General features: G+C 33.0%; 1 protein-coding gene across 6 annotated transcripts in view; it reads right to left on the reverse strand.

Annotated features, from left to right (window-relative positions):
• Window positions 1-14,819, reverse strand: part of LOC143249485 (endophilin-A-like) — a 73,642-nt gene that overhangs the window by 31,094 nt on the left and 27,729 nt on the right. For 4 of the 6 annotated variants that reach the window (XM_076499406.1, XM_076499405.1, XM_076499403.1 and 1 more), the window contains 3 exons: window positions 9,838-9,972; window positions 7,110-7,243; window positions 5,986-6,052 (listed from right to left, as the gene is read on the reverse strand). In XM_076499406.1, the coding sequence (XP_076355521.1) occupies window positions 5,986-6,052; window positions 7,110-7,243; window positions 9,838-9,972 (336 nt within the window). Of the gene's footprint in view, window positions 1-5,985; window positions 6,053-7,109; window positions 7,244-9,837; window positions 9,993-10,604; window positions 10,651-14,819 lie in introns of all 6 variants that reach the window. The other 2 variants (XM_076499407.1, XM_076499408.1) reach the window with 2 other exon arrangements.

Raw genomic sequence — 14,819 nt, forward strand, 5'->3', positions numbered from 1 at the left:
TCTGGTAGATGCCTAGATGGTTTTATGGAACACTCACTTTTGACAGGGCCTGCTATAACCTGTATTGATTATAGTGAAAGTGGTTGCTAGTGTGGAATTGAGAAGAGAAAGCCTACCTGTCTGGGCAACAGTTGCCACAGAGTGGGATCCAGTGAAAAATATAAGGAACCTAGAAATAAAAGATTATATGATTGAGAAAAATACTCACCTTTGGTTAAAGTCTAACAGATGTGGTCAAAACATAGAGTAGTCAAAAACTTAAGAAAAGGAAACTGCCAAACCATGTAAATAACAAGATAGGAAAGTATTAGGAGTAGTCCACCTACCAGCCTACACAATATCTTCCAGAAGGCAATTCAACAATGGGCAGCCAAGGACATGGTGAGATGTGACACTCAAAAGATTCCTCTCTTGAAACAATAATTCATTATAGATCATGTGAATCAATTTGTGAACCACCATGTGAGGTTAATGGGAGATAATTCATGAGAGATAGAAGGATCCCAATGAATGAACAATCCATTCCTTGAACCTCAAAATGAGTTAGTGTGAGCCATATAACACTTGAGGACCATGATATGAAATAACAAATGTTCAGGTTCAGAGCAGTCATCACAGTGAGAAAGAGTGGATAAGAATGCCTTATATAAATCCACCCTAGAGGAGGCAAGACCCTTCTCAAACACTCACTCAAGTCATAAAATAGGATATGAAAGAAACCTTTGAATGAAGTAATTTTAATTTCCTTTGAATACACCACTGGTGATAAATATCCTATTTCCATTGATAAACAATCATGGTTTGCCTACATGGAGGTTTAGTTAAGTAGAGAGAAACCTCAGAAGTTAAACCCTTATGTTGGGCTAAGGACTCAATAACTTCCAAGCATGAAGACTGAGTTTCTAAATATTTGGGTGGAGAAGGTCTGATAGAGGTTGTCTCAACAGAGACTTCCATCATGGTAGAGGTGATACTCCTGCAGATACTGAAAAAGCAGGAACCATGTTGAAGCTGGCCAATAAAGTGCAACCAAAAGTACTTGGCAGGGATTAGAACAAATCAGAGCCAGATTCCAGGGTAACAGCTGAATCAGAGGGAAGGCATACAGATGTAAACCTGTCCAATCCTAACTGAATGCATCTATTGCCAGTGCTTGAAGATGAAGTATTGGAAACCAAAGTGACTGCAGTTGAGAATTTCAATGAGCTGCAAAGACATTGATCATTGGAAACTCAAACTGAGAGCAAATCCACTGAGAAATCTAGTGATGCAGCATCAACTTTGTTGGAAGTATATGACAATTGATCCATAATTAAATGGATCACTTCTGGAACATGACATGTTTAAAGACTGGTACTATGGGATTGAGCCTCGTAGAAAAGATTCAAGGTACAAAAACCAGTGTCCCAAGAATGCAAGCCTCATTGAAAAGAAATCTGGAAGATTACTATGTAGTTGTTGGAATGTATCATGCAATTTTTCCTTCAAAATTGACAGACCTTGAACCACTGCCTAAGGCACAAAAAGACGTTTGAGAACATTGATATGGAGAGTGATTTCATCTTCTGTCCAAGTACCCTGGCACTCCTGACCCATCCATGAAGAGATGTGTTTGTGAACAAATGAATCTCAGGACAAGGTAGTGGAATGGGCACCCCAGTAGTAGTGTTGCTCAGTTCCAATTACCATTCCCAATCAGTGATGTTACTCCTGAGTAGTAAAATAGGATGGTCCAAAGGATTAGAATGCATAATCCACTGATTGTGCAGTAACCACTAAAGTGACCTCATATGTGCTCATCCCAAAGAAATGAGGTTCAAGAGATGCCCCCATTCGCAATACATAGAAAGCCACCTGCATAGTATAAGGAGACAGAAGTAAAAGCCTGTTGACTTTTTCCCATGGCTTGAAACCTGAGACAGGTTATTAAAAACCACTCATGTGGACAAGGTACTAAATTGGTGACAAAATAGATTTCTCCTATCTGATAAGAAAGCCCACTTTTATTCTGAAAGGAGAAACTGAAAGTCTTGTTCTGTTAATTGATGGTGTTGAGCCAGAAGAGGTCAGTCCTCCATCTAAAGATGTGAGCATAGGCCCAAGGAATAAAGGTGATGAGAAAAAGCTTGAACAACTCTGTAGAAGACCACAGAAGCTGATGTAAGACCCAAAGGAAGAGCCCAGAATTGTAGCACTTAATTCTTAAGCACAAACTTGAAAAAGCTTTAGTAAGATTCTGCTATGGAAATACGGAGATAAGCTGTGTTATTATTGAACTTGGTAATCCACAGCCTTGGTGCCAAGTGTCATTGTAAGGTGAGAAAAAATTTCATACTAAAACAAGGAGGATCTAAAAATTGGTTAAGTCGGGATAAACTGATGATTGATAGCCAATCTCCTGTCTTCTTGGGTACCATGAATAAATGGAAGTAAAATCCCAGAAGAATGGGCTCAACATTCTCTACTGCCTTTTTGACTAACAACTCTCTTATAGCCTGGGAACAGAGCTCCACTCAACATGGATCTGTTGGAGGTGAAAATGTAACAGGTTAGACAAACAATGGTGGATGTGATGTATACTGAATGGCCAACCCTGAAGTCTGAACCTGGAGTACCCACAGATCCCTGGGTAAAGACTTCTAAATGTCCAGGAAGTGATGACATAATCATGTCCCCATTGCTTTTCTGCTACTGGGATAGTCACTAATGCCATTGTCATTGGTCAGCCTGGACTGAAGACCCTTAAGAATATAGATGAATGATGTTATGAGAAACAATAGACTTGGAAATTGAAGGAGGGGGTTGGAAAACACTACTAGTCGATATTCCTAAATTGAAGCCAGAAAAACGAGAAGCCACGTAAATGTGCAGCATCAATTTGGGATTCTAACATCTTTAGAGCTACAGCAAATAATATGGAGCAGAGAAAAGGAGTTTCCTGTAACTCCCTGATGGTAGAAGATGATAAATTAAACCTATCTAACAAAGTGTCTCTACTCAATAAATTCCAACAGCAGACTAGCTAGAAAACCAAAGAAAGAATGGAAGAAGACAATCTGACTAAGGTAAACTTCAGTAAAATCCCCAACTCTTTATTAAATGGTTGAAAGAAAAGTTGATAAACTTCAGGCAAAAGTTGGATTGAAGATAAATACCTCAGGAGAGTTGTGAGAGTAAAACAAATACCAGAAACTGTGATCTGTTTAAAATGATCACAGGTTGCAATCTAGACCTTCACAGATCTAAAAGAGGTTTGTACATTGAGAATCTAAATAGACCCTTTTTCTGGCAGTGATAAGCCAAAGCATGCTGATCCAGTAAATGTGAGGGACAAGGCATAGCTATCACATTGCATAACTGAGCAGCAAATCTCCAAGCATGAACAGCATGAGGTTTATCTTGTAAAATAAATAATAAAAAAAGAGCCAGGAAAAGTCTAAATTCTTTCCAATTATTCCCAGGACATTTACAAAAGCCACCTTAGTACCCCCTGGATGACATTCACAGCCCACATATATCTCTCCCTCTTGCAAAAAATCATGTCACAGATAGCCTCAATAGAAAGTAATCCCCTCCTCTACCTGTTGACAAACACCAGATAGCAGAGGCAGAAGAGAAGAGTTCTAGTTGATCCCTGTAACAGAAACATTAACTTGGGAATTCAAACATGTAGGTAAGTTTTTTTGTTGTTGCTAAATAATGTATAATTACATGAAGAGATAACTGTAGAAACACCAATTCAAATTCACAACACTTTTATTTATATAAACCTGTGCTGAATGCTTTGTTGAGAAAAAGTGATTACATTACTGAGATTAGGTGATTATATACAGCACCTAGAGAGAGGGTACATTGAAGTTTGTGGAGAAATTTGAAAATTAGAATATGCCTAGGGCATTTGAGTGGGGTATCAAAGACAGGAGCAGGTGTTCTCAGTGCTTAAATGGGCAAAGAGTTGAAACCCTTGAGATAAAAAAAAAATAGCTATAGTGCCAGCAGATAGTAGGTTTTGGAATATTATTTTTTTTAAAGACCAAAATGATGTCCTAAGTACATGTGTATACAAACACACACACACACACATATATATATCACTCATATAAATATACACATACACACAGTATCTGCCACTCATAATTAAAAACAATCTCATCATTCCATTCAGTTTAGTGATAACAATTGTCAAAGAAAGATATGAAAATGTATCTATATCTCATCTATGTACACACTTTTTGAAATCTGTGAATTTCATATATTATATTTCAATTTACATATATTTAAAAATACATGTAAAGTATGAAAAATTAACAAAAGTTCATCTTTTACTTGAAAATAAAAGTACTGCTTTGATGTCATCAAAATATTCTTATTTTTTAAGTCCCAATTTCAGACTTAACTCTATAAAGCTTCCAATTAGGTCTACTTTGGATATGGGTAGATGTTAATTAAATCTGAAAAACAATGTGAATTAAAACTCAACAGCTCTATTACACTATGTAACAAAATTTTTACTTTTTCTTGTTCCTGGGCAAAAAGTGTTATTTCTCAATTGCTTATGCCTAAAGTAAATAGAAAAGACCTATTTTTCTTTTCAAACTTTGCTTTTGTGACCTGGGTAATGAAATTTTCAAATTTACCCATTTTCCAGAACATTCCAGGTAGATTCAGTGCTGAGTAGCTGATAGAGAATTTTCTAGAATGTTGTAGAACTTCATTCATCAAGATGGGCTCTGCTTCTGCCACAATGTATCTGGTCTGTGTGAGGCAACTGGAATTGCCTGTAACCCGAATGAGTGGCACCTCTTCATTGATAGCTCATCCAGAAGCCTGTGCTGCTCCATAATGGGAATAAGTATCTGTCTATTCCCCTGGCTCATTCGGTGCACCTTAAAGAGGAATACAACAGTGTAAAGACCTTGCTAAAAGCCTTGAAGTATGATAAGTATGGCCGGGAGATTATCGGAGAATTAAAAATAGTGGCATTCCTGATGGGTTTCCAAGGAAACTTTACCAAGTTTTCCTGTTATCTTTGCTTTTGGGACAGCAGGGACACCACATCACACTACAACAGAAAACACTGGCTACAACGGACCAAGTTCTCTGTGGGGAGGCACAATGTCAAGTGTGAGCCACTAGTGGACCTCCAGAAGGTATTGTTCCCACCATTGCACATAAAATTGGGTCTTATAAAACAATTTGTCACAGCTCCTGATAAGGAGTCTGCAACCTTCAAGTACCTTCGAGACTTCTTCCCTAAGCTGTCCGAAGCAAAGTTCAAAGCTGGTGTCTTTGTTGGACCATAAATAAAGAAGATCCTGGAGTGCACAGAATTCCCCAAGAAGTTCAGTAGGAAGGAGAAAAGAAGCTTGGGGCAGCTTTGTTGCAGTCGTTCAGGGGTTCTTGGGCAATTACAAGGCTGCCAAAAATTAAGTAAAATTGGTTGAGACTCTGGAAAACATGGGAGCATACTCAGAGGAGCAAGGCGAGTGCTTCTATCAAGATATACTGGACTTTGTATGCAGCTACCAAGGAGCGTATAATGAAAACATGATGAGAAACTATATTTGGGGGCTGATATGTGAAAGTGATTTACACTACAGTTGCAAATCTTGAAAAACTACTCACTTCTGAACAATTTTGTTCATTTTTGTATAACTTTAGTATAAATACATGTAAATCATGATTTATATATTGTTTTATTTAGACCTTATGAAAATGAAAATGTACAAATTTGCCCGTTTTTGCATACAAAATAGGTTAATTTCTAAATTTCATTACCCAGGTCACAAAAGCAAAGTTTGAAGGGAATAATGGCCATTTTCTGTACTTTTACAACATAAGCAATTAAGAAATAACACATACTATCCAGGAACAATATTTGTTTTACATAGTGTTATTTATACTTTGTTTCAATATCTTATGAAAGTGCAATCAATAACAATAAATTTGGTATTAAAAATATGATATATGGTTCATTGGTACTACCTTTGGCTTGTTTTCTTTTTTTGCAGTCGTAATCTAATCTTCTTCCTTGAAGCTTCTTTCTGTGATGCTACAAATACACCACATTAGTCCAGTTCGGAATGGTTATTGGTAGCATACACACACCACATGAGAGAATATTCACTATTTCAGAAACTGCTTCTTTAGGAGGTGAAACTGATAAAACTTACCATTAATTTTGTCATATATAATGTGTTTAATGATCAACTGCAATATAAACCCACTAATACCATACACTTAAGGTCAAATTGCAAGAATTATCCAAACCAATAAGCACATTAATTTAAGACAATTTTTAACAGTCACAGTAAATTTTAATTTTGTTGCTCTCAACATTGGTATAACAAAATAATTCACTTCTTTTTCTTATATCAAAGAACTGAAGCTCTAAAGACAAAAAACAAACAAAAAACTTGAGTTATCAGGACATCTAGGAACTCTTGGTTTAGATCACATAAATAAACTACTTAAGAAGTTTTTACCAATTACTAACAATCTGTTTTGAAATATAAATCTTTATAATACAGAACTTATGAATTACTTTAATTAACTTAAAGATTGTCAGAGGATGTTTATTTACTTCCCTCAGTGCTGAAGGCTACATAGGTCAACAATTAAAATAGCTCACTGTTTAGAGTATTAGGAGTAGAGATACAAAGTTGACTCTCAAAGTCAATTATAGTTTGTTTTTTATAACATTAATAAAATGTAGTTTCAGGTGCAAGAACTTATGATTGGCAGAAGCATTTATCTAGCCTCAAACTCTACCAAGACAATTTTTTTCATACATTTTTAAAAATATGATCTAGATCCTGGTAACATTTTCAGTCTAAATGTAGTGTAGTTCCTCTACCACAAACAGAAAAGTTAAGTTTTAAAACAATATTATCAGCATGATTTTTCCTAAACTTGTACACATTTTTTTCAGTGCAAAAACAAAGCACTCATAGCTCTTGAAGAAGTGAGGTCAGTTAAAGCCTCTCAAGGTAAGATAAAGGTTGAATTCAAGCTGTAACATACATTTAATAGTTCCTTTTCATTTTAGAAGGCTTTTCATAAGAATGAAAAAAGTACCTACTCTATATAATAAAATATAAATTCCATACCAAAACATCCTTCAAATCCTTGATCTGCAATTGATGAAGAGGTTCCAGAAAGTTTTGCTTAACATTGTCCTCAAGAGCATAGCGCACTTCTGCCAGCTGATGTAATATCTCTCCTGTTTCTATAAGGCTCTGACCTGTAGAAAGATACGATCACAAGAAAAAGAAAAAAAAAAAAAAAAAAAGAAAAGAAAAGAAGAAGACTATATTCAAGGTATATTTTGGTACAGTTAACAGACATTAGTATAAAAATCTAGATAAAGCATTCTTCACATATGCACTATACATATTAAATCATAATTATCCAGTATTATGGTAAGCTTTGTTTGTTTGCTGCTGCATCTCTTCTTAAATGAGTTGACCAATTCAGACCAAACTTGGCATGCTAAGTTAATAGTCCAAAAATCAAATTCATATTAATCTTTCTCATATACTGAAAAATGAAAATATTTCACAGAATAACTCATATATCATTACTACAGTAGCTATTGTAAATAGATAAGTTTGAACAAAACTCATAACACTAAAACATTCTACAAGTCATAGATCATCAAGTAAAATTTTCAGCATTTCAGCTACTTCCCATAATAACCAAAATATACAGTAATATAATATCCAAATTCACAAACTTTAACCTTTAGTTTACACTACGATTAGAATAAGTGCTTAAGTCTGAATTAGATAAGTATTTCATAATTTAATTTTTTTAGGATATTTCATAATTTTTTATGTACCATACAGTTTTCTGTAAAAACAAAGATCAAGATTATAATTAACTTAATGCATTATATGCACCAATTTAGACAGTAAACACTATTAACCACATCTGTACTGTGAAAGAGGCTGCTTTGAACAAGATGTGTTGCAACTGCATTGTCATTCTGCCAAATTTCTTCACTCATGTGCTACATCTCCTCACTTCTGATCACTTTACCGTCTTACAACAATTTTCTTGAAGAATTAATGCTACTGAAAATCCTCACAGAGATTTGGCTCATTTTTAACCAATTTATGCATATTTTCCACATTTTCAAAATAAAAAAGATGGAGAAGTACAGTTTCCTTAAAATAACCTGCAAAATGTTTAATGTATAACATTAAAAGTGCACAACAAGAGTTAAAAAAAAAGCCAATTATGGACTAAGCATTCGATTTTATTTGACGGTTATTCCCACTATTCATTGGTAAAAGAGTAGCCCAAGAGTTGGCAGTGGGTGGTGATGACTAGCTGCCTTCCCTCTAGTCTTACACTGCTAAATTAGGGATGGCTAGTGCAGATAGCCCTTGAGTAGCTTTGGGTGAGATTCAAAAAACAAACAAACAACACAGGCTTAAAATGTTTGAGTCAGGACTGTAACTAATTTTTTTCAAAGCTAAAAAAAATGAATTATTTGAAAAAAACAACAGTAATAAAATGTAATGAAAATATTTTGATTACTTAGATAATCAGAACAATCTAAAAAAATAATAATCAGAATTTATAATTTTGAATAGTTGGATATTTCCCTGATATTTAGTTTAATCATAACTCTGAATAACCAATAACTTTACATGAGACTATAACTGACACTCATAAATAGTTAATTAAATCCATTAATCAAATTAATTTTCTAGCACTAGTTAGTAGACTACCTTTGGTCACATGTTATGGTTTTGTATGTTATATGGACAAAATTAATGTTTTATTTATTCTGTTCTTTAACAAGATTAGCAAGTACATGACAACACTAGGCCAGCTAATATATTATTGCTAATAAGCATATGTGAAAACTACTTCTCATGTAAACATTTCCAGCACAAAACATGATGGTTAAATTTATATCTATGTCACATGACTGTTTTTATTTCATTATAAATTAACTATAGAAACAAATTAAAATTAAAACAATCAGTTTATGAGTTATCAATTTTTATGAAAGAAAATGTTGAAATTGAAAAACATTCTACTATTCTGCTGAAATGATTAAAGGTTTAGAAGTTAATATTTTGCTACATGAAAACTATATTTCTGATTGATATTTACATTGTCTAATATAATAGCTTTTCTTGTTCAATGCTAACCTCTGTATGCACAAATTTGTTTGCTTGCCTCCTACTTATCCCATGTTTCAATGTGATTCAGCTGTGTTGTAGCATACAGACAAGCATAGGTCAACCCTCCACCAGTGGATGCCCGCCATGGCCAGGTGGTTAAGGCACTTGACTCATAATCTGAGGGTTGTGGGTTCGAATTCCTGTCATACCAAACATGCTTGCTCTGCCATCAGGGCATTATAAATGTGATAGTCAATCTCACAATTTGTTGGTAAAAATGCAGCCCAAGAGTTGACAGTAAATAGTAATGACTAGCTGCTTTCTCGCTAATCTTACACTGCTAAATTAGGGACAGTTAATGCAGAAAGCACTGGTGGTCATTCCATAAAATAAAAAAAAAAACAAATGCTCACTCTCCCTTACATGAGAAACAAAACACAAATGTAATTTTCCTAAATGAAATAATACATGGAATGATATAAAAGATAGTTATAAACAGTCCACCACACAATTGTATTGTATATATACTCTGATTCAAGGGATTGGGTTGAATGTACATTTTATATTTTTTTATCACTATTCTTATGAAAATTGATGTTGAATCATTTCAACATGCATCTGCTAACAGTGGAATATAATAAACAGTTAAAAAGAGCTTATTCATAATCACAGTAATACAGCACATTTCTTAACCTACCAAATGGGGTATCTTCTCCATAATTCATGCCATATTTCACCATCTCATCACCTAGAATTCCTTCAGGCTGTGGATAAGCATGATTCTTAGTAGTTCCTCGAAATTTGGAACTAACTGTCATCTTTGCCCTTGAGGCTATAAAGAAATATTATAATCTACTGGAGATATAAAGTGAGTTAAGTTGGAAATCATATAACATTTTATTATTTCAAATTTAGAAATAATGAATTTAAGATGGTAAAAAATTGCACAAAAACGGATACCCAACACCTAATTGGAATTGTTAAAAGAAAATTGTGATTCAAACAACTTGAGAACATCAGTTATCCAAAAACTTGCATTAGAAGTTAAGCTACTTAGCACTCTTTTTGTATCTAGGTAAGTATTGTATTCTTGAAAATTAACATGTAATGAATTAACTGGATTTTACAAAAAAGCAAACAGCAGTGTAATTCCACACATTTAACTTTGTCAGCATTAATTATAAGTTAAAGAAAATATGATCACACCAATATTAAATTATTAAAACAAAATTATACTACAAGTACAATGAATGTTAATGTACAAATTCCATTATTACATTTTTAGTTAGTTGAATAGTAAGCCTTTAGCACCTAGAGTAACCAAATATCATAGTAAAAATTCCATTATACTCCATATATTTTTAACTTCTGAATAGTAAGGAAATATTTACAGCTTTGAATAGAATGTAGAAAGTGCATGTTATAAAGAAACTTTCCACTTTGTTTTACTTTTTGCAAACTTACATTTTTGAGCAAAAGATTTAAGCCCTTGGCTTCTGCAGATGAAGAACTATTGGATGGAAAAAAAACAAAAGAGCCATAATAGAATGTAAATAGAATATTCTGTGGGATAAATATGGAGAAAATAATTAGATTATGCTATCAAAGCACATAGATGAAGGATATAACTGATAGAGCAGGAGAAATTATAAAGGGGATTAAAAGAGGAGTTTTTGTGGTGCATGTAGGGGCTAATGATATATGGAATGGTAGGTCAGAGGAGCTAATTGAAAAAAGGCATTAAAAAAATCCACAAATTATTTTGTCAAGGATACTGCCCAGAATTAACTGTGGTGATGACATTATAAATAGTAACTAGTGCTAACTGTTAGGCTTAGGTTAATATGTAAAGATGAGTAGATTAGCTGGTTAGACTTATGGGATGAATTCAGTAGAAGAAAGGAGTTTTTTTTTTTTAATGAATGGTTTACATTTAAATAGGGTAGGGGCTGGCTTGTTTGCCAAAACCATTGACTCGGCTGTAAGGAAAGGAAAGTTTTATACTGGACTAGATAGTGATGGAGGTTAAGATAAACTAAATGCAAAAAGAAAAAGAGGCAGAGAAACATTTAACATAAGAAATGAGTATAGGAATATTTATAAGAGTAGCTTAATTGTTACTGTTGGAATGTTAGAATTACAAGTAAAATAATGTTTTTTAAAGCACTGGAATGAATGGAGAATTTTGTTATAATAGAAACAACTAAAACATGGTTAAACACAGATAATAAGGAAAGAATATTAAAAGGAGGGAGGAGTGGCTTTATAGGTAGAATGTGAACTATATCCTATTGAAATTGAAGATATCAAAGATAACAACTAGGAAATTGAATTAATTTGCATTTATATTAGTGGACTTAAAGGAAAAAGGCTATTGGTGGGAATTTGTTATACACCACCAAATGATAATGATGAAAGCAGTGAGAAAATTAACAATGAGATTAAGATTTCATCTGTTAATGAAGTCATAATTATAAGTGATTTTAATTTCAGACACATAGATTGTGAAATCCTACAGTCAAACCATACAGAAGAAAGGTTCTTGGGAAATGTTCAAGATGACTTTCTTAAACAATTAGTCAAGGTACCTAGTAGAAACAATGCTATTTTAGATTTATTGTTAACTTTATGTACAGAAATGATTGAGGGGATGGAAATCGAGGAACATCTGGATGAAAGTGATCATTGCTCTATCAGGTCCAATGTTTTGCTGCATAAGGAAATAAGGAATAATGATACTTTGATTACAAATTTCAAAAAGCAAATTTTGAAGAGATGCAACAAGAATTATTTGTGGTGAATTTGGAGAAACTGATCATATGTGGACAATTTTTAAATATTCAAGGTAAACTTATTCCTTATGGAAAGAAAATGATAGCTGCAAGCAAAAAAATAACCAGATTGAGTCAAAAGAAGTTAAAGAGATAAAATTAATGAAAAGTATAATAAATTTATGAAACTTAAATTGACCAGTTTGAGAGGAAATTCAGAACATTATAAAATAAAGTTAGTTAAACGAGAAGTTAGGACATCAAAAAGGATGTATGTGAAAAAGTTGGTTTAAAATGTAAAACTGAGAGTAAGGATTACTTTAAATGCATTAAGGGTAAAGAAGATGTTAGGATAGGGTCAGGACCCTTGAGGGATGATAAAGAAAAACTCATAATTGATAATTATGAGATGACTGGGTTATTAAATTTTGCTTTTTCTTTGGTTTTTTACTTACAATGATTTAAGAAGTATTCCACATCTTTTTAATAGTTGATAAATGGAAATGAAACTGAATAAGATGACTGCATTAATTCTGAGATTGTTAAGAAAAAAATTGGGAAATGTAAAGAACAATAAGGCTTTGTGGTCAAATAATATTTCCCCAAGGGGTTTGAAAGAAATCAAATATTAAATATGTAAACCACTTGCTACAATTTTTTTTGTCAGTCCTTGAACAATGGGAGGTACACCACAGGATTAGAAGTTAGCTAATGTTACTCCTCTTTTCAAGGGAGGTGATAAAAATCATCCCAGTAATTAGAGAACCATTAGTCTTACATAAGTTGAAGGAAATGTTTTAAAAATTCTGATAAAAGATGCTTTGCAAGGTCATTTAAAAATGTTTAGAATTTTGCTGGATATTCAACATGGTTTTATTATGGGAAAATCTTGTCTTAAAATATTTTGACATTCTCTGAAAAGGTTACTGCTTATTAAGATGAAGGTTACAGTGTATATTTTGTGTATCTGGATTTTCAGAAGACATTTAACAAGGTGCAACATTAAACACTTGTACAAAAGAATTAAATATGTCTATAGGTGTAGAGGATAAATTAGCAAACTGGATAGAAGAATAGATGGATGGAAGAAAGCAGAAGTATGTTACAAATGGCATTCAGTCAAATCAGATTAATGGCACAAGTAGTGTACCTCACTACTCAGTCTTAGGATATTTGCTCTTTTTGAGTTACATCAATGATATAGATGAAAATATAAGTTACTTAAGTCTGCAGATGAAATTATGGTCTTGGGTATTGCTAACTATAAAAAGGATGCTGTTGATTTACAAAAGGATTCAGATCATTTAATGAGTTGGGCAAATAAATGGAAGATGTGTTTTAATTATAGTAAGTGCAAGATAATGCATGTAGTTTATCATAATTTGAAATTAAGTATAATATGGATGGGAATAACCTTAAAGGTCTTGATGTAATAGTTGATCAGTTTCTAACACCATCCAAGGTGTGTGCTGTTTCCAGTAATAAGGCAAATAAGATTTTAAGTTTTATCTATAGAAATACTGAATACAAGACTAAAGGGGTTATAATTTCATTTTATAGGCCACTGGTTAGGCCACATTTAAACTATTGTGTTCACTCAAGGGATTCTTACCTTAGGAATTGTTGGAAAGGGTTCAGAGAAGAGTTACTAAAATGATACCTGAGATGGAAGAGTTGTCATATGAGGAGAGGTTGGAATCTCTCAAATTGTTTTTTCTTGAAAAAAGAAAAGTTAGATGGGATATGACTAAGGTGTTTAAAATTATAAAGAAAATTGAGAGTGTTGATGCATCATATTTTTCATACTTAACAGTAATAATAGTAGGACTATAGAACACAAATATAAATTTTGACAGGGAAGGAGTCATATTCAGCCAAGACAGTTTTATTTTTCTAATAGGGTGTCTGGCCTTTGGAATGGATTGCCTTCAGATGTTGTGGAGGCAGTAGCTTTAAGAGAGAGCTTGATAAGTATATGAATGATAACAACTGGTTTGTTTTTCAAATTTATTTATTAATATTTTTAGCTTAGTTTAGAGGATGGAATAGCCAAGATGAGCTAATAGGTCTTATACTGTCCCAAAATGATGTTATGTTGTTTTGCCTATAAATCATAGATTGGAAAAATGTAAATTCATTCATCCATTTCTTCTTTTTTGCTAATTCTGTAAAAACTGAACAAAAGAAACAACTATTTTGACAACAACATTTGAGCTCATTTTGATATAACACCAATACCATTAAAGTAAAAAAATATCTCAAATTATTCTTCAATTCTGTTTTTTCCCCCTATATAGATTAAAACTAAAAGCTGAGGCAAGTAATCATTCAGTGAAAAGAAGCAATAAGTTTATCAATGCAAAGATAGTTAGCAAAAGATGTAAGTACATGAATGTATATACACAAAATCTACCACCTTATTTCCCATATATTAAGTGTAAATATTTTCAAATCAGTACAGGTAATTTTTAAAACACTGTCAAACAGACTTATAATACCTAGTGCCCATAACCAACTGAACTACTTTATTAACAGATTAAAATGAGAATTACATAAGAAACAACTATTTATCTGGTATGGTTCCTATTCTATTCAATTAAGAAAACAGACTGATAATTTATATGTATATGTATATTAGCTACAACTGTCTGGAAATATAGAACTGTAAACACACCCAATCATAATCATCTTCAAGTAAACTATGGGATATCATACACTATCTATAATCTCTATAAAAATAAAAGTTTTAATCAAACTATTTCAACTTAATTCCAAATCCTTATATCTATTGCTCTAGGTAAGTTCAATTTTAACATAAGAACATGGACGAGGAACTCATTAAGTTGTTATTGTTCTAGCTAACTTTGTTATTTGTTGTTCCATTTAGAAAACTCCTGGCCGGCTCATG

Source organism: Tachypleus tridentatus, chromosome 4 (assembly GCF_004210375.1).
Source record: "Tachypleus tridentatus isolate NWPU-2018 chromosome 4, ASM421037v1, whole genome shotgun sequence".
NCBI classification, from domain to species: domain Eukaryota; kingdom Metazoa; phylum Arthropoda; class Merostomata; order Xiphosura; family Limulidae; genus Tachypleus; species Tachypleus tridentatus.